Here is a 20,689-nt window from a genome sequence, read left to right as displayed (position 1 = left end):
CCATTCAGCCCCTGAGCAAGGCCTTAATCCCCAATGGCACCAAGGCCTGACTGAGCCTACTTTCTGAAATGTATGTGCCTGTTAAATAAACATATTAATTTGCCTTTTGGTTTTACTGCATTCATTATTTCTGTAAAAACAATGGTGTCTGGGTATCAGGCTCTACCTAATTGTTCAGGGTAAAGGAACAACACAGAGTATATCGGAGTACAATCTGACAGGATATGACCTGGGCACATTTCTGATGGTCTCCAGTGGGTCCTAATCCTTCAACGGCCATTGGCTCAAAGGGACTGAGAAGGGACTCTTGTCCAGGGCACACCTCCAGGTGGCAGTGGGGGACAACATACAGCCCACTAACATGGACCCAACCCATGAACACAACCCCAGAGCGCAGTACAATGCATGCTCTCTGACTGAGTGGACTGAGTCAGAGTTACAGCCTTTAAATAGGATGGCTGCAGAATTCTCCAATCTCAGCACTTTTTTTTAACATCCGGACACAATAAGGCGACTGTGTGTTTTGGCAGCGTCCAAGGAGTTATGCAAGGTCTGCACTCAGTTGAAAGGAATGCAAATGGTTGCAGTTTAATGAACACAGGCAAATTATTGACACCCAGTGTGTCTGGAAAAGTTAATTAGGAGCTTGTAAGTTCGCACACTCTCGACATTCAGACGCTATGCAAATCATAATCTGTTCGACCTCGGGGGTCATGAGTTAGGAATACACAATGGTAGAGCAATTAGACTACAATTTGCCAAATGTACTATGCCAAACCCACTGTGAGTAATTATTGCCTTTGCAAAATAATGGAAAATGTGGATCTGGGTGTGCAAATGAAAAGTGAACACTTTGAAGAATATTATTCTATCTGTCTATCTGTCTGTCTAATCTATCTAGTACATGACCTTGATTAATAATACTGGATGAATTGGATTAAAAGCAGTCTACCTTAAACTCTTTGGAAAGGGCCTTTTACATTCATGGGATCATCTATAACTCATTATACAGGCCCGCCAACCATTCTGCAGACATGGAGATCTTATGGCAAGATCAGACATCCTTGGATGTGAGGGCTTCCATTTCCATTTCAGCACAACACAGGTTTCCGGTGCTCTTGCCGGGACAGAAATAACTGAGCTACAGATGAATATGCAAATCCAGGTGGATCCTGGGCCACAAGGTACACTGGGGTTAGCACTGGCACAGAGCGAAGGGATATCAGACATTACCTCACGTTTCAGGCTGCCCCAACTGGCAGCTTCATTCACACTGGCTCTCCAGAGAGATCAGCAAAGACCAAGGGTCAGTAAATAGCTTCTTTTCATCTGACCATGACACACGCCCGCCTCCTTTACTAAAAAATATCTTCTCATCACTTAGCCATGGCTGTTACACAAAAAATAAGTAATAAAGTCAAAGAGCAGTGAAGACACCCATGTTTCCAAGCCATTTGTCAGTACTTATGATTATTTACCGTGAAATGCCTACAGGGACAACAAACCAGCACTAAAACTGTTATCTAAAATGCAGCTACATCTTTTAAAATTTCAAGCTGTATATTTTGTATATAGTGCAGCTGCAGGATTGACTGAAACAAATAGATTATGCACTTCTCATGGGGCTCAGATTTTTATCCAAAAAAGGAAATAATTTTTTCTTCTCTTTCTAGTTTGAGCCGGTCAGGGTAAAGCAATGACCCGAAGCAGGGTTTGCGTGAATTTCTGTTGTCATGTGATCACAAAGTTGTGCCTAGGGGTAACCTGGTTAACGAAACCCAGCTGACTCTGGTTAGTCTCTGAGCCATTAGTGTTACTTAGAGGCACAGTTCGGTGGATTAGGGAGGGAAGGAGAGGCATGTTATGGCTTAGGGGAAGCTTTGCCATGTTGCCAATCTGCTTGGGTTTAATGTCACTTGGTTTCTTCCTGTTCTAGAAGCTTTCAGTTACATGTTGCTGTATTTCAGCTGGCTGTTCTTAAAGTGGTCTCATCCCATTTTTTGTATTGTGTTTTCATAAAATAAACCCCTTTGTTTGTTTATCCCCTGCTGTGCAGAGTCTTAGCCTGTTCCTGTGGCACTCTTCACATTATGCAAATTAGTTATTTTCCCTCTGTTTGTGCCTTACCCAAAAACACAAAGTAAAGAAAATATCTAAATTTAAAGTCTTCCAATGATAACATCGACAGAAACTATGCTCCTCCAACAAATAGGAACATAAATCTCCCAACATGCCTTGGATCTCCTTCTCTACTTGGAGTGAACGAGCTTCAATGGCCTGCTGCTATTGGAAGGGTAAGATGTAAATAAGGCAGCGTCGCTCTGACGATCTGTAAAGCTGCAAAGTCTGCTTAAGCATTCCCAACAAAGGACATTAAAGGTGGCCTCACATTTAATGAGGGCTATAGAGTTGGAACTCTTGCAAGAGGAGTATAAGGGACTGTTAACAGATTTTCAGTACTGGCAAAGCCTGTTAGCGTTGGACACAGACCAAATGGACTCTGTGTAATACCTGTTGTATTTAAATCTGTGGTACTTGCACACAAAAAAGCAACAGGTGACACTCAGGCAGAGGCATAAGTAGGAATAGTGAGCATTCTGGCAAAATGTCATCTTGCCCCCCTCCCCCCTCCCCAAGGTAGATTTTGATGAGTATGGGATGGGTGGGGGGCCTCCGTCAATTTGTGGCTCCCAGAATCCTCCGACACCCCTAAGGTCCCTCACAGGACAAAAACAGATGAATTTGACGCATCTTTGTTTCATCCAATTAATTTCATTTGCCGGATGCTTTTGTCCAAAGCGGGTGAATAACACAAACATACGGTTGTCAAGGAGTTGACTAGGGTTAGGTGTAGCTGGGCTGAGCGTCCAATGAACGCCCAGGTACAATGTTGGCAGACCTGGATCATCTTCCAACTACCTAGAATGGTCAGCGCTGTGGGGGGAGCCTATATCCCAACACGCACAGGGCATGAGGCTGGGGTAGCCTACACACTGAATGATCTTTAGATAAAACTGCTCCGAGGTAATATAACAAGTGATATTGCTCTGTAAATGCTTCATCACAAATGCAAATTTAACACTAATGTCCATGGAGACATTCATTATACATCTGACAGTGCTAAATAGTTTAAAAATTAAAAAAAAAAAACTTCAAAACCATATATAAAATTTTTAAAGAACGCAAGTCAGAATTACTTATGTTATTTGAGGAAGGTCAGCTACAAATATGAATAACAGCCCTACCATTTATCTATGGTGATCAAATCTATACATTTCTACACATTCCTTAAAAAAAATCGGAATTCCATTAGCGATAAGACATCTAATACTTTCTAAATATGAGAGCATTTTCCTTATAATGATACTGACCAGTCGGTCTATAATCTGTATTTATAAAACTGCAGCTCCACGCTGGAACACACTATTTTAAATAACAGATATATACATATATACGGTTCTGCATAAACATTCCCACTGGATCCAAATTCCTTCTAAAACTGGCTTCTAAAAAGTGCCTCCTTCTAATAAATCTTCTAAGGTAAAACAAACTGCATACCATAAATATAAATATAAATATAAATACTATAAAATCAGTAAGCACCCACAAAACAAAATAATCCTCATTTATATCTTGTAGCTTGCTGGAGGGCGTTAGATTACACACTGAGTGGCTATTTCTGAATCCTTAAATCAACAGCTATTAGTCTCCGGGGCAACCGCGTCAGACTGCTGGGCACTGTGGTTTAATGGGGGCTTGTTTAGGGGGCTCGCGTGACACCTCCGCTCTCCGCCACAGTAATCAATAGGGAACACAGAACCAAGGACCCAATTCGGCTGCAGTGTGCAGATTTAATGGAGTGTTGACAGATGTGTAAGGGGCATATTCACACATAACACAGCATCTTTCAGCGTGTGCTGTTTATCGATTTATTTTTGGGATTTCAAGTCAGAAAATAGCACACGGCTTCCTTGCAGACGGAATAACTCCAAAACATCCAATAATTAATTTTTTAAAAAACTGCTATATACAATTTTCTATATGTATCCATTAATTTCAATCTACAGTATTCTGAAATTCAGGAAATTCAGAATGGTAATAGGCTAGTATGTTATCAAGTTTCATGCAAGAACAAGACCTAGTAGAAATGCTTCTAGTCTATACTTCCCGAGCAAATTACATCAAAAGGTCATAAAATATCATTATCTGTTACTAAATATTTCATATTTTGACTTTTTAAATTTACACGTGCATTATTAGTCTTGTAATTGTTTGTATCAGTACTATTGTGGTTTCATTTTACATAATAATAATAATAATAATAATAATAATAATAATAATAATAATAATAATAATCTTGCCGAAATTAACTCCTGTTCTAAATGTATGCATGTCTTAAGGATCCAGAATAAAATTGCGTTGCGGAGCCCTGCCTTCCTGCATGATGTCAGTGAAATTGGGAAGGCGGTAGGACCCCGCGGACACCTCCCTGAGACTTCACCTGTTCGCATACACAGCGGCACTTTTCCACCTGGACTTGCCCCCTCCAGCCCATATCCATTAGTCCCTCTGCCACCAGCGAATATGCTCTCGTACATAGGCTGCAGCGTGCTGCTGGCATCCCTGGCGTTTCCGGCCACCTTGATCGGGGAGGTGGTTTTTCGCTGCCCGAGCTGCACCGCGGAGAGGCAGGCTGCATGCCCGAAGCTCACGGAAACTTGTGCGGAGATCGTGCGGGAGCCCGGCTGCGGCTGCTGTCCAGTCTGCGCCCGACAGGAGGGCGACTTGTGCGGCGTCTACACCCCAAGATGCTCCAGCGGGCTACGCTGTTACCCGAAGCCGGACTCGGAGCTGCCCCTGGAGCAGCTGGTGAAAGGTCTCGGACGATGCGGACGCAAAGTGGAGGCAGAGCCCCTGGGAAGTGTTGATCACCCCGAGCAGAGTGGTGAGTTACCCAAGCTATGCATCTCACATCTGGGCAATCACTGAGCCTTATTATTTCCATCCTGACATTCATTCATATTTTGCGCATTAATTCTATGCATTTGCATTGTTACTTTCTTTCGATGTGTAATACAGAATTTGCCCCCATGACGCCTGTACTCTCTAACATATTCTGAAAAATGTGAAAGGAATGCACCTGACTTAAAAAGCACTAAATAATATTCGTGCTAGCCTTTGATGCTCTTTTGCTTGCTTCTATAACATTGTACTGTTGCTATCACACAGTCCCAGTATTCAGCAGTAACAAAAAAAATCAACAGCAGTAGTATTAGTAATAATAATAATAATACTAATAATAATAATAATTGAAACTAAATCTTGCATTCTCAGATTTGTCCATCTCTAGTGGATTTCCCTATTTCCCCCTTTCCCCCACGTGTTAGTAGCCTAAATTACATGTCGGTAGTGAACTTATAATACAAGTAAGGGAGACTGCGCTTGCGATTTGCGTATATGCGGCCACCAGCTCGCTAACAGATCTATCTTTTGGCACCGGGAGGCAGAACTGCCGCCCCTTAAACGCTGTAACCTAAATCGACCCCTCCCACAAGAAGAGCAAACACACACTGGATTTTTTTTCTCTGTGTGTTGACTTCTAAAGTACCAGCATGCCAGCCAGGATCAGCCTCTGTAAAGGCATATCACTTTGAGTAGAGCCGTTAACTTTGGGAGTTTACCTTAACCATTTGAAATTCCCTGAAAAATGATCTTTTTATGATAGTTGCACCAGATCTTAGAGATCACTATAGTGAGCGCTGAGCCCAGGGTGAGATAAAAATGAGACCCAGTGAAACCGTGACCTTTTAGATGAATTCTGATAGAATTAATTGCTTTGAACCCATAGCATTCTTAGAAGTTCAGTTGAAAATGGATTTGACTTTAATGTCATGACTTTTATGACTTTCCAAGGAAATAAAGTGAAACAAGGTAATAGGATTTAGCAATGACTGGAATGGCGAACCTTTGAAGTTTGACCTACTTTCATGTGAATTCGCTGGAAAGTTTACTACAGGCTGGCTAATTTCTTTTATCACGACGTGTTTTTGGGCATTAAGGGTAATGGAATGGACCAGAAAGTTGCCAGTTTAATTCATCTTGTTGTTGTTGCCTTGAGCAAAGTACTTAACACAATTAAATGGATGCATCTGTCTTTAACAGTCTTTAAAGATTACAGCCTATTTTGGCTGCTCTGGATAAAAGTGCTTGCTAAGCAATTAAACAATCTGGTCTAAATAAGTGCACAAGCATGCTTTCACAGTCTTTATTGGATTACTTTAAGGAAATGTCAGTCGCACTGAATGATCATTGGAAGCGAGGTCTCGCTGGCTTACACAGAAAGGTACGTGTGTGGATGTTGTCCAGGTCTTAGTGGAAACAGGAAGAAGTAATCTGGCCCTTTTGTGGCCTGAAACAAATAGGTCACATCTCTGAAGAGAAGTGTTCTCCCAGGGAAGGCAGGAAGAGTGACCCGACACGGAGACCTGCGAGCCCTCCGCGTGGTGCACAGATAGAAACATGCTGGGTGATGCTGGGCGTTTTGTGGAACCCGCAGGAGGTTCCACAATAGCCTGCCTTAATCCCCATATCTCGTCGAAGAGGCTCAGGCAGCGAGGAATCCCGGGACACGGAGTTCCATAACCGGCCTCCCGTACCGTCACCGTGAGATGCTGCGGAGGGAGCGAAGCCTGTCTGGAAAATTCTGCCAGGAAGAGTTGGAACAAATTTGACCAAGTGGCGTTGAAGGCGTGATGAACAACAAAACATCAGCCAATGAGGATCCAAGCAGGGACCCCCACAGTCTCCACCTGCCATTACGTCATCGCAATGGCTGCTTATAATGACTTGCTTATATTTTCTCTCCACTACTCAAATCGACCTGTTCATTGCTGGTTATCACATGTCACCAGGAGAATATACCCATCTCATCTCCGTCCCCCCCCTCCCCCCGGTGGTGGCCCTAGTCCAGTCTTCCAGAATTCTGTCTCGCAACGTTGGCCACACGACCAAGTTCACCAAGGTGTAATGATGTTGTACTTCACTTTGTGCCATCATCCGGTCACATATGCATTCCCCCCAATCCCCCTGAATTAAAACTGCTACTCGATGCACATTCTAGTGCCTACCTAAGGTTGCCTCCTTGCAGTCGCTCTTACCTTGACCTCCCCTCCCAGATCTAAAGCTGGAACAGATAATTTCTTTTCTTTCTCTATTTATTTTTTTGAGCATTTTCCATGGGCTTGTTCTTTTCCAGTCAAAGGGACGCATTGTATTCCTGCTGCTTCGGGGCTGTCGGAGGCATCCAGGACTGAAACAACATGAATCTGAGCAAGCCCATTCAAGCCTCACCCAGTGTCTTTCCCTGGCTTCTGCTTCCCTTCCTATTCTCCCTTTCACACAAAGTGGCAGCAGAAGTCTCTGAGCGGGCAGTACAGTGTAGTTCGGTTTCTAAGCTGCTGCTGTTCTTGAGAAAAGGTTATATTGCACATATGGCTTTTGACCTTGTACATGTGAACAGTCATTATGAGGGTTCATTGATCTAGTTTTAAGGAGAGCTCATACTAGAGATATTTTTCCTGAATATGCTAGATACTGATGGTAGAATTTTAAAAAGTGGAAGTAATTTGAATTGAGTTGGACTGAGCCGAAATAGACTCCTGGCTCCTTTTATCCTCCGTGGCATTTTTCAGTTACTCAAGTTCTGCTCAGACGGAGGAAAAGATCAAAGCTACCAGTTCTGCGGCGCTATGGAGAAATGTTCCTGTGAAGTCCTGTGTTCTCTTCTACCTGAGTGCACATTTTTTGTGCCTTTAGTTCACAGGAATGTTCAGTCCTAGTGCATGAAATGGAAGAGGGTCCTGGACCGTGTTCTCTCCACAATTTTTTTCTCTCTTTTTTTTCATCTCTCTCTCTCCCTCTCTCTCGCTTTCTTCCTCTTTGTCATGTGCTCTGTAATTACCTTTGGAGACCTGTGGGGGCCTTACTCCTGGCTCCCTCCTTCTGACTCCCCCACGAGGGGCCTAATTAGTTGTATGGGAGGTGGGCTGGAGTTGAGGTGAACAAGTGTGATGCACGGCGTTTGCGTGTCAGGACTAGTACCCTCTCCTTAAATCTCCTTGCTTTCTGGCCAGCATAATTCACAATCCCAAAACCAATGAGGTGTCAAGCCGTCAGAGGAGGGGCAGGAGTTCTCGCCGTGTCCCTGGGACATCAGTCAAGCACCCCCTGCTGGCTGGAAAAGTGATGGCAGAACGGAAGCCCAAACTTCAATGATGTTTCAGCAAACAGTCCCAGGCCTCAGAGCTGACTGTGCCTTCAGCGTCAATACAGGAGAGTGGTGTGGCTTTTATTTATGTATATATTTTTATGCAACTACTTAACAACTTTACAGTTGTACTCTTCAGGATGTGGGACAGTATGAGCTGTGTATATTCTGGGGTTTAGAAGAAGCATAACTGGCTTGTTGTGACAACTGGCTTTGATAGAAACACACTCACATAGACACATGCAGTTTATTGTACCAAGCTTGGTGTATATATAGTGTTAGGGAGTGTATTGAATAAAATAAATATCCTGGCAATGTAGTGTGAATTCAGGTCAAACGCGACAAAGCAAATTCTAAGCCCTGACTGTGGATTTGAAATGGGTTCTGTCTCTGTATGAAATGCTTATTTAATTTTTCGCACCAGGCAGTTTCACAGGAGTCATTTGAAGTCATTTTGCATTAAGTAAGAGCCTCGCCATGCGCGCTCTTGTAATGGTTGACACGCAAGAAGAAACTGCAGTTACCCAAATGCGTCATGCTTCGAGTTTCAGTTTACCGATAATTACATGTTGTTTTAGTGATTTTAAGGAACATTGACAGAACAATAGAGGCCACCTGTCATTTTGGCACTGAAGAAAAGTCCTGAGGTGCAACCTATGTATGCTAACTTCAGCATAACACTGATGTTTATTTCACTCCACAGCCAATCATTGACTAGTCGTGCTGCATCGCGTTTGGGCATGAATTTTAAATCAATTTTCCATAAGTAACTGCCAGGTTCAGCTTTAAATACAATACATTCTATAAAAGACAGGCACACCTTTCTGAGATATTCTTTGTGCTGAAAGCCTTTCTTTATTTATATGAAAGCTAAGAAGAAGGAAGGCTGTAAAGGGGGGTGGGGGGGGGCTAGGATGATTTCAAGGGCCCATGAGTGACATTGGGCTTAAATAATTTAGAATGTAATTGGATTGGTCTGGCTTGGAGGTCCGGTATGATATGCTTTCAAGGGGTCCCTGCCTAGAATTGATAAAATAGCACAAATGTTAATAATCATTTAATATTACATGTAATTGGCAGTGATAGAATATTTCAGCCTCTGCTTATTTTGCACACGGATGCGAGGTGCACGGCTAAATCAGATTATAAGCTGACAGTGTGTAAAGACGTGACAATCTGGAATTGTCATCAAGTTTCTGAGCATCTGAATGGAAGCAATAATTACCATTATTATGGTGCTTTTGTCAATTAAAGAACCACCTGGTTGCAGGTATTTTTCAACATGAAGGGGACACCACGGCCTTGAACGAGGATCAGATTTATTTACATGCACTAGACCTCTCATTTACCACCTTGAAGCAAAGTTAACGGAACTCCCATTTCCCTCCTGCCTTGTTCATCTAATCACTGTGTTAAAATATCAATAGCGTGTCAATCATTGACAGAGGTAGTGCTCTGTTCATTTTTTTGGAGTTTGCAAAGCAGCACAGATTTTAATGCAAACATACATGTGCAAGTTCTGTTCTGCTGTAGCGGGGATTGAGATGCTCATATATCTAGATAACAGATAAGTTTTTCTGGGCTTGCATTTAAATTTAGTCAAATGGATTCTGCTGGATCATCAGTTTAAGTTCCAAGACTGGTGTGATTTATTATTGTAGTGTAGGCCATCTCTATTTACAGTTTTTTGGCATGGGATAGGAAGAAAAATGCCAGCGGCAGGTACAGGTTACTTTCCTCTAATTAAACACTAATGTGCTATCTCTTCGTTAACAAGGAACAGAAGAATGCTTCTGTTTAAAGTTGGGTACACAAGTCAACAAACATTAGTGCCAACCAAGGTTGGTGAACGATTGGCTCCCATCCTCTCCTGTTGATTGTGAATTTTTTTTCTGGAGTACACTGGCATGCCTAGAGGTGACGGTTGGGGCACAATCAGAGAACTCAGTTTCACCAGCTAGCTTCAATGCCATTTCAACAACTCAATTGGCCAAGACAGGGCCAATGGGGATCAACCATGTCCGACCGTGGCTCACACACCGGCCCGACAGGCAGCTACTGACAGCTTAAAATCCATGGCCTAAAATCAGATTGGTGTGTTCCAGGCTTCGAACTGCACTTGCTTCACTTAATTGGCTGAATCATCACATGATAATGGATGGGGCGCATGCGTCATTGATGGGATCTTGGGGATACTTTGGGACAGGCTTTGATGTTGGTCAGACACATGCTGATAGCATCGATTCCAGTGCGGGACACTCTGTGCTACCACCCTGATCCCAGCATGCAGAGGTCTGACCCTTTCTGTTGAGTCAGGTTTCCTCCATCAAGCAGTTATATGTTACTCTTGGACACAGCGGAGATTATGTAATAGAAGGAAACAAAGAGCCTTCAGGCTCAGCGGAGCATGACTTTACTGATCCTGTCGACGTCTTTCCACAAAATCACTGGAAGGAATCCAAAGGAGATCGGCTTCAGCCATTGAACGCTGGCAGACTAAGGAAGGGACAAGTTCTTCTACTCGTTTGTGATTTCCTTTTGTTTTGGTATGTCTGCATAGAATGACAGGATGCTATCAACCTTTCATAAAGAGTACCAGGCAAAAGTTTTGACACTCCTACCTAGAGAAAGCTATATTTACTATTCTATTCTATAAATTTTAGGATAATTATACAAACATAAAAACTCTGAAATAACATATATGGATCATGCAAGGACCAGAAACAAAGTAAAAAAAATGTTGGGGGGGGGGGGGCTCTGTGGATTGGGACTCAGGAGACTGTGGTTCAAATTCTGTGGTTGGCAGAGTAACCCCACCATTGGGCCCTTGAGCAAGACCCTTAACCCCATTTGCTGCAGGGACTGGCTGACCCTGATTTCTCCTCTATGCCAGTTCCATGAGGCGGCCTCCTGGGATGCTTGTCCAGCCGTCCTGAAGGAGGTCCCACATATGCTGAGCACTCATTGGCTGCTTTTCCTTCACTCTCTGGTCAAACTCGAAACTTTAAAAAACCATCTCTACTGTGTTTAGGTTAGGCGGCCAGGTCATGTGATGTGACACTATCACTCTCCTTTGTATGCGGTTTGGCGTGTCTAGACTTTTGACTGATATTGTAGTGCATCAAAGGATACCAGAGGCATGAGTTGGCCTTGTGTATCTATACCAATCCATAAGTTGATGAGTTTTGATGCTCTTAAAAATCCATTATACGAGCCTTTGCTGTGGTTTGAAATACAGTCCTGTTTAGTTGTATGTTAAAATCTCCATAGTTTTGTGGTTCATGCAGTGTAATTTATTATAGCGTTTCTATGGGATTATCCACCTCTCTGTGCTCCAGTATCATGCTCCTGGGCTCTTTTTAAGTACTCATTCAGCTTGAAGTATACTTTTTTGCCACAGGAACTCAAGAGTTTTCTTGTGATTAATGAATTTCAGTTGATATGACCTTCAACCGTGTCTCCCGCCTATCCCCCTTCTGCCTTAGATGTCGTAAACATGGCCATTGTAAATGCAGATAAGGACATGGTGCTCTTGGGTCGAGCCACTTGACCCACCCGAAAGTCACCCTGAAGTGCTTCAGGCTCAGCCAAACCCTGTAATAGCTGGTACACCAAGCACCGACAAACTGGTGCTAGGGCTTCTGGACGTCTGCCAATCACAGCGGTATTCCAATTTAACGGTTAGTGAAAGAACTTGAGCAATAGTGGACATTTAACTGGAGCACTAGCGTAAGGAAACAGCTGTACGTTCAATTTTTATTTTTTGCATCTCTTTGTTGGGTTGGGTCCTGAAAAGACCCGATCTTACATAAGCAGGCATCTACGTAGTCCTAGTAAACTGCTCCAGGGTCAGTATTTTTCTGCCATAACATTTTCTCCCAGCACACTTGACCTCTACCCCATTTGTGGAAAAACAACCCTTCTGTCCACCCCAGCCCCTGTCCCTTCTTTTTGATGGTAGAGTTCATAGGGATGGTACAAAGCTGATTCCGTCAGTGTTTATACTTTCAAGGAATTGAAGTTCGTGCAAGTGTTCTCATGTCTGAGCTGTGCCTCAGTGGGAAAAGCGGCCGGGGGCAGGGCTGCAGGGAATTTAGGAGGGTGGGGGTGGGGTGGGATTGAAGGGGGGTGCCCTCTGTGGCCTCAGAGCAGCATAATGACAAAAACGCAGGCTTGAAACATACCTTGAGAGTTGAGGCTTTTTTTGTCTATGTATTGAAGTTGTTTTTCATCATGTTTAGTAGAACATGGAATATATTTGTATAAGTTTCTTCCCTCTGCAGACTACATCTGTCATTGTGACGCCGCCAACTGGAATGGCCAAGCTTTCAGTTCCTCCTGTGCCTGGACAGCACTTGATTTTGGAGCAAGCCAGCTGGACCTGGAGGTGTCCAGGCAGGCGTGGAGATGCAGAAGCACAGATTCTTAGGATGCAGTGTAATGCCAGGTGCTGGCTGCACCATGAAGGGGGTCCTGGAGAAAGTCGCTTAAGGAAGCAAGCACTATTCTTAGTCCTTTCATGTTTAGTTGGATGTCAAACAGTAGAGCACCAGATGGGGGTTGGGGCGAACAATGCGTCAGGCTGTTTTAAGAGCCATACATGACATCGTGCAAGGCATCTCAATTACTGTGTGGGGTTCTTTGTTGGTGGAAGTTTCATTACCTCAGCTTCTCCCTATTCTCCTCTGAGGTCTGTCACTAAAGCGAGACAGGAAAAAGCACTGATGGAGGATGTGGCTTTGGAGACACCTAACCAGCGAAGCAAGGCCTTCAGCTAAAACTTCTCCACTGAAAAGCACTCAGCTACAAATATCTTTATATGAAAAATATGATTGTAGGTGTGAGTCCACTATCGGCAAGCCTCATATTTGAAATATGTAGCGATTTTCAGTTATGACAGCATCTGCTTTAGTTTGAAACAATATGAAATCTCGGTAACACTTTCCTTAAGCCCATGTTTTTTGTCATTTATAAATACATTCATAATGCATTATAATGCATTAATAAAGCATCATAAACATGGCTATAAATATTTATAAAAATGCACAACACATTATAACCATGTTTCATCTATAATGCACCTTTATAATGCAATACAAAAGCACCCTTAATTATTAAACCAACCATTATAATGAATTATGAAGGTATCTATAGCATTCATAATCCATAATGCACATGGGTATAATGTGTTATGCCCTTTGATGAATAGTTATAGCCATGCTTATAATGATATATAAATACATCATTATTTGTTATGAATGTGTTTATAAATTACTAAAAGCATGGGCTTAAGTACTGTGTTACTGAAATTTCTCCTGAATAGTAATGTAATGCTTCACCTAGCTAAGAATTTCAAAAGACAGGTAACAGCTGGTGTTTATGATGATATGTTTTTCAAGTACTGCAGGTACAGTGATCCTTCGTAAGCTAACAAACCGAGTGTTACATGTTGGGAAAATATGAATGAGTCTACAGGTAAAGTTCAGGTTAAGAAACGCATTGATTGGCATCAGTTATTAAAGCCTATGGTAATACTTTACTTAAACCAGTCATCATAATGGATTATAGCTACCTTCATCCCTGGTCAGTGTAAGCCATTATAATGCATTATGATGGTGCATTATAGATGAGAGCTTCATAAAGCATTCATAATGCATAATAATATATGGTATATAATATAATATGCAATATAATGATATGGGTTATGTCTTTCTATAAATAGTCATAGCCATGTTTATAAATCTTTATCAATGTATCATACTGCATTTTGAAGGTATATATAATGCACTATACATGAGCATACATTTGTGAATTATTGATAACTGGGAACTAAAGTAATATATGCTATAATAAATAGTGTTTCTTTAGCCAACACTTGAAATAATCTTCTTCATTAAATATCTAAATTGTAGCATTTCATTTTTCCTTTAGTTTTTTTCTTAAGGTGACTGTGTGTATATGTTTCATATCTCAGTCCAAAAGCACGTAAGGTGAACTGAGGTGATTTGTATGTATGCGTCAATACACTGCCATCTCAAGCATTCCTGTCACCTTCTGAGGAACGTGCTCATTCAGGAAGGGTAGATAAAGCAAAGGAAACATTGGTGGGTCACATGAGTACACCCCCCTCCCCCCCCCCCCCCCCAAAATCCCAAAAACGATTTCTCCAGCATGGCTCTGCAAAAAATACAAATAAAAAGCAGCCTTGATAGGGATGACAGGAAGGTTGTGTTTGTCAATGTTTAAACTTTTTGGATTTTACGGTGTCCTTATCTGCTTTCCTGTGCAGATGCTAGGGATGTTGTATTAACTTTAAGGGTCCTGTCAAAATCTAGGGACACATGGTGGATTTAAGACGTCCAAGACCCTGTACTGCATAAGGGGAGGGGAAAAGGCTGGATAGATGTAACTTTTTTTTGTATCATTCTTTCAGGTATTTCTGTTTTTGAATGTTAGCTTATCTGACAAATTACAGCACCTCAGTGCATATGTACTGTAGGATAGGTCATGTGACCTATCCTCCAATCCCATTGTTCTATCTGCCTAACAAAATGCTGATTGTATGAGACGAGCCAGCACATGGTCTTCTACCCAGACATATGCCAGCCTCAATGCTTCCTTTTGATGCTTTAGTCTGACATTATGCTTGGATGCCCAGCAGGGGAAGTGCTGGACCAATCCGTGATCAGCCTGACGGAGGGCTCATCTGAGAGGAGGCCCACCAAAGACGACCCCAAGAAGAACGCAGTCCGGCACCACCGACAGGAGCTGAAGACCAAAATGAAATCCAACAGGGCAGAAGAAGTCAAAATTCCTCCCGTAAAGCTGGTGAGTCCACATTCAGTGAGATCGCCCGTGGGGTCAGCTATAGGGGACAGTCCTTCAGCTGAAGATGACTTTTGAAGTAGAAGCTTCTTTGTAGCCAGCATTGGTTGAAGAAGCCTTTATACATGTATCAAATGCCAAGGTTACCCCTGACTAAGACCTGCAATAATCTAGCACACCAGTGCCCTCTTCTGGTGTTGTTTACATACACACATGAATGTTGGGTAACCACTCAACTCCCGAAGCAGCTCTATGCTTCAAAAAGAGCTATAGGCAAATATCCAGGCTTTGGGTATTGGAAAAATCTGTTGCAGCGAAACATTCATGCTAAATGCTTCCATTACCATTAAAATTTCCAGGATTGTGTTCTGTAGTTTTCCGGTTACGTATCCCAATTTTGTTGCCTTTAACACCTAACAAAATGAGGTTTTTAAGAGCTACATAACTGGCAGAACATAAAATCTTCCAATTAATTTATAACAAAATTGTTAACTTGTTCTTTTACAGCAGGGCAGCGTTAAACCTTGTCAAGTAATGGTTTTCTTTGCTAATCACCACCTGTGAATATTGATTTTGAAGCTAGTTCAGACTAGCTAGAAATGCACTGTAATCCTTGTATGGAATCTGCAAATGCTCCGACCTGCTAAATTTTTTTTGAAGATTTTCCCACACAAAAAAGTACATGAGTGACTATTAGCACGTACCAACATTAATAATAATGAGTATGGTGAAATGAGCAGATGCCAAGTAGGGTAACCCAAAAATAATTTTTTCCCCTTTTTCAGGGGAAGGGTTTCCATAAATTACAGACATCCATTAGACAGTATGTCATGAAATCTTAATAGGACTTTTTGTGAGTTTTCATAGCATGTCAGATTACATCACGTCTGGAAGCGGCCGTGCAACACGGCGACGCGATTGGGTGCTTTCCATCCGTGTGATATGGATGAGGTCCTGGCAGCTGCCCAGAGCCGGGCAATCTCTCATCCTGATCCAAGCGGAGAGCAGCCTCTGTCAGAGGGCCTCTTTGATGAAGGGGGTCTCGCCACATGGAGCAGGGGGCCAAATCCCCTAGGGCAGTGGTTCTCAACCTTTCCTGTTTCTTGTATGCATTCTGCAGTGATGAGAAATATTGCCAGTTTATTAATATAAACACATTATAATTTGGTTTTGCAGCCAAACTAAGTAATTTCCTTTGAATGTAACCCAAAAAAAAATCACTCCACTGTGTCCACGACATTCATTTTTTCTCAGTTTATGACATTACTCTCAAAACAGAAGATAAAACAAATATTTACATCTAAACGGTATTTGGCAAATGGCTCTAAAATCAGAAGCTTGACAACCATTAAACGTGCATAAGAACTAAAACGACCCTAATTTTAAGGTATTGGCCTTCAACAAAATAGAAGATCTATTGCAACTTCCATTATTTTTTAACAATGAGTGACACAAAATGAACCAAGTCACAGTGATTCCTCACCTTTCCCCTCCATCAGCTTCTCTGTGAGATGTTGCTAACTGAATGGTTTGAATTTAGCTATGAATTCTGGGATTCAGTGTAACCCCAAGAACGAAGCTGTCATACAGTGTGCAACCGGGGAAGAATACCGTTGGTGTCAATTAAAGATCTTCAATAAACCCCTACTTTTAACTCAGGATTAAAGTATATGGATAACAGGTTTAAAAAATATATTGATAAACTGACTACTGCCCCGCCATAGCTTGAGCAATGTTGGATTTTTTTCCATGCTTTTTGAATAAATCATGTTGCCTCTCCCCTTGGTCTTTGTTGAGGCCCCCTAGTGGGCTGTGCCCCCCCGTTGAGAACCACTGCACACTAGGTGACTCCCTGGAACCAGTCCTGACCACTTGATTTGGGTCCACAGAGCCAGTGTCAACAGGAGCTGGACCAGGTGTTGGAGCGGATCTCCAAAATGCCCTTCAGTGAGAACAGGGGCCCCCTGGAAGATCTGTATTCCCTGCACATTCCCAATTGTGACAAGAGGGGGCAGTACAACCTGAAGCAGGTAAGGTCCTGGGTCCTGCCTAAGCCTTTGGTCTTACACATTTGGGTCAGTAACACTAGTTAGGTGTTGTCCCTACTAACTAAATAAAAACAATTTCACACTAAATAATTATAGCAGGATTCTAAAGATTCAAACTTTATACAGATAATGAAAACCATGCAATATGTGCTTCTGGAGTTATCATGAATGAAAATAAACATAAAAAATGACAAAGGAAATATCTTGCATAACTTTTTCACTAGTTGAATTACTTTTAAAATCAGAAAGATGTAGTATGAGACAGTAATTAAATTTAGCTTCTTTTATTTAAAGTGAAACAAGGACAACAGCCCAGTGAAATGAGTGAAGTGCTTTGTTATTTTGATGTGCAGGCTGTTTCCAAAGACACTCTCTAATTACTATAACTGTCACTTTTTGTTCTTTGTCGTTGAGGGAAAAAAACAATTTTTTGCACATTTGGCTCCCACTGGATTGAAGTGTATCCCAATCTATTGTGACCTCATTTTCTCGGCACTCAGTGGGGGGCGACAGAGTATGCCCTTACAAATGAACCAAATATCAGATGTTGTTAGTGTAACATGACACCCGAGCCCCGCCCCCCCACCAGGCCCCTCCCCCTAAATGATAATATTCCTCACTGATCTCCACATCCCGTGTTGTGTATTTTAGTGCAAGATGTCGGTGCATGGACAGAGGGGTGAATGCTGGTGTGTCAATCCCCACACCGGACGGCAGATCCCAGCGTCGCCCATGGTGAGAGGGGACCCCAATTGTAGCCAGTACCTTGGAGGGCCAGAGACAGAGCCCCCTGTCTCCCCACAGAAATAGTACGGACCCTGATCCCGTCACCCTAAGGGAGCCTTTAAAAAAAATCCAAAAAAAGGAGATGGAAGAGCCAGGATTTCAAACAGCTAAGCGAGTTACAGATGTGTGTATGTGTTTGCGTGCTTGTGTTGTCTTCTTTGGTATAAAATGTATTCGATCAATCCTCAGTAATATTGCAAGTTAACAGAATTGAGTGTTCATGTCATGGCATATTAAAGCAAAAAAAAAAAAAATTAAAACAAAAAAAAAAAAACATGAAGGATTAAGCAGGCAAAGAACAACCGATTAGAGAGCATTGTCGAAAGCATGGTCATTCACTCATTTCAAATGCAGATGTGATAAGACTCGACATACACCAGAGTACGGCTGGCTTTGCATTCTCCTGTTTGTAGACAGGGGGTATAAAAACAGGCCTTTCAGGCATCTGTACTTTGTGCATTCGGCTGTGTTGTTATTTCAGCAGCCCAGCTTTCCGTTTCTGTTGGTGTTGCTGTCCAGGCCAAGTCGCTCCTCTGCTTATTCAACTTTTAATCTCACGGCTTCTCAATAAATGCGTGCTCTGTGCCAGACAGTCCCGTTTAGCCTGGTTTTCTATAGATTTTTCTGGAATTCTGAAGACTTTTCTGCCTCTGTGTTGGGACACTTCACTTGCCCACCCACCCCCCCCCCCCCCCCCCCATGCATCCTCCCATACACACCTCCTTCAGCGTAGCTATACTGCCCCCCGTGGCCTTGCCGTGCACCCCCCCCCCCCACTAGCATTGGTGCCACCCTCAGAGAGCGCCCTGCTGGGTGCCAGCTCCGTTGCCAGGGATTGTGGGGCGGCACGGAAAGCATGCCGCTTGGAAAGACCTCGTTCCCCCTTCACCCAGTCGCTCCCCGCACCCAGCCATGTGACACCGTCCTGGGGAGGGATGGAGAGGGTGGCTTTACTAACGAAGTGCTGACAGAAGGCGAGATTAGGACGGGAGCCCAACATTGACAGATGCGATATTACATGGGTTTGACTTGATGTAAATATAGCCTTTGCAAATCCACAACCGGTAGCGGCAGGCCCAGGGCGTGGCATGGCTCATGACTCTCTGGGGTGACTCTGATGAGCTCTAACATACTTTTGGACCTTCCTGAAATGACAAATTTAAGAAAGAGTCCTTAATACCCCAGAAAATTCACAGGGCCCCATCCAAGCACTCTTCACAATACCTGCATTCCAAAACAATCAAGCTCCCTATTTACACGCCCATGCATCAGGAGTCTTATAATCATTGTAGTAATTTTTAAATGAAAATGATATTGTCCTGACTCTTCCACAGCTGAAATCTTCAAAAACCATTAATAGTAATAATAATAAGGCCTAATTAATTATAATTCTGAAACAAATGTCACACTGCACTGGCCAGCTGTGTCCGCATTGTCCACCTGTGTGTCTGTGGGACAGCGCATTTTTCCTGATTAGATTTCCAGCTTAATGGGGTTTCTCACTGTGACACCCTAGGTTGCAGTCAGTCACACAAGCACAGCTTTTGTGGGGACTGAGACCTGCCGTGAAGTCAGGTCCATTTCGGCCGCAACTGCTTGGGCGGGTGCCGGCGTGTTTCCCTTTCCCTCCCCGGTTGTACAGTGAATTTTCCGGTAGTTTGAGCTTGGCCTAGTTTGGAGACAAAGCGGGTTCTGCGCCTGTGGCCCGTGCCGGCTTCTGATTGGCCAGCACGGGCCGGCAGGGTGGGGCAAGGCAGGAGTATTCCCCATCTGCTGGTGCGTTAGACCGGCGTCAGCCATCAGAGCCGGCTTTCTGTTTGGACAGTGTCACACCAGTGACATGGGGAATTTCGACAGTGAAGCGAGAACGCCGTGTGCCCTACGTGTTGCTTGCTTACCTTGCGTTCTCTCCAGTGTTTGGAAAGGATGACACGAGAAGATTCACAACAGCTCAGTTTATATAAGGCCACCTCAGTGAAGGTCACGTTCGTGTTACATCTGCATTTAAATGGAGAAGCATACATGTAGCTATTAAAGAAAGTTAGAAATGTATGAGAAGATATATTAATTTGGTGTAAGTCTTGTCCTGATATGCAGTATATCATTAAACAGATATTACCTGTGTTCTTCTGGCCGATGTCCTTGCTTTTTTATATTTGTAAAATATCAAAGTTTTAAAAAAGAAAAATGTATTCCTTCTAACAAAGAAAAAGCTGAACAAAGGATGTTCCTCTATGCAGTGGCCTGGAGATCATGAAGCAGGAGAATTTGCTTGGGTTATTCTGGAAATTTCTGGAAATTTCCATAGCCATTTTGGTGGAGGCTTATATGCTGTTTCCACAAGAAATTTAACTGAAAGGATGGCATATATAGTATGTGTGTGTGTGTGTGTGTGTGTGTGGCACCCTTTCAGTTTAAATAAATTGAAATGACATAAGAAAAAAAAAACAATAAAACAAATGCTTTGCCATACCAAAAAAAAACAAAGGTTACAAGAGTATATATGTGAGTGTGTGTGTGTCTGTGTGTGTGTTTGTATATATGCTTACGGGGCACAAAATGGGTCTCGGTAAGAGTTAGCTGTTAGCTGGAAGAATCTGCATCACTGCCTTCCAAGATTTGGAGTTTCAAACTCCAAAGTTGCATGTTTAGATTAAATCATCCATTGCCGCTAGGCTAATTGTGAGATAGAGGACAGAGATTCATGAACGCTTTGAAGTCTTAAATGCAGTTGTCAGCTTCTTTGAAAGGTATCGTAATTGTC

The 20,689-nt window shown here is 42.8% G+C and overlaps 1 protein-coding gene across 2 annotated transcripts; it reads left to right on the top strand.

Annotated features, from left to right (window-relative positions):
- Positions 1 to 4,478: 4,478 nt before the first annotated feature.
- On the top strand, positions 4,479 to 18,517 carry LOC111838641 (insulin-like growth factor-binding protein 2-A). Of its 2 annotated transcripts, none has more exons than XM_023801854.2 (4): positions 4,479 to 4,945; positions 14,928 to 15,094; positions 16,981 to 17,121; positions 17,791 to 18,517. In XM_023801854.2, the coding sequence occupies exons 1-4, from the start codon at positions 4,585 to 4,587 to the stop codon at positions 17,947 to 17,949; spliced, it is 828 nt and encodes a 275-aa protein (XP_023657622.1). In that variant the 5' UTR covers positions 4,479 to 4,584; the 3' UTR covers positions 17,950 to 18,517. The 2 variants fall into 2 exon arrangements, with proteins under 2 accessions (XP_023657622.1, XP_023657621.1); XM_023801853.2 differs by having other exon boundaries at positions 4,481 to 4,945; positions 14,925 to 15,094.
- Positions 18,518 to 20,689: the final 2,172 nt, after the last annotated feature.

The sequence above is a fragment of the Paramormyrops kingsleyae genome, chromosome 16 (genome assembly GCF_048594095.1).
Source record: "Paramormyrops kingsleyae isolate MSU_618 chromosome 16, PKINGS_0.4, whole genome shotgun sequence".
NCBI classification, from domain to species: Eukaryota; Metazoa; Chordata; class Actinopteri; order Osteoglossiformes; family Mormyridae; genus Paramormyrops; species Paramormyrops kingsleyae.
The sequence above is the reverse complement of the archived record's forward strand: the minus strand, read 5'-3'. Positions and strand labels throughout refer to the sequence as shown.

Excerpts from the sequence above, each read along its gene's own strand:
- LOC111838641 (XM_023801853.2), top strand. The coding sequence starts at position 4,585 with ATGCTCTCGTACATAGGCTGCAGCGTGCTGCTGGCATCCCTGGCGTTT. Across the intron at positions 4,946-14,924 it reads TGATCACCCCGAGCAGAGTG|CAGGGGAAGTGCTGGACCAA; the intron begins GTGAGTTACCCA and ends TTGGATGCCCAG. Across the intron at positions 15,095-16,980 it reads AAATTCCTCCCGTAAAGCTG|AGCCAGTGTCAACAGGAGCT; the intron begins GTGAGTCCACAT and ends TTGGGTCCACAG.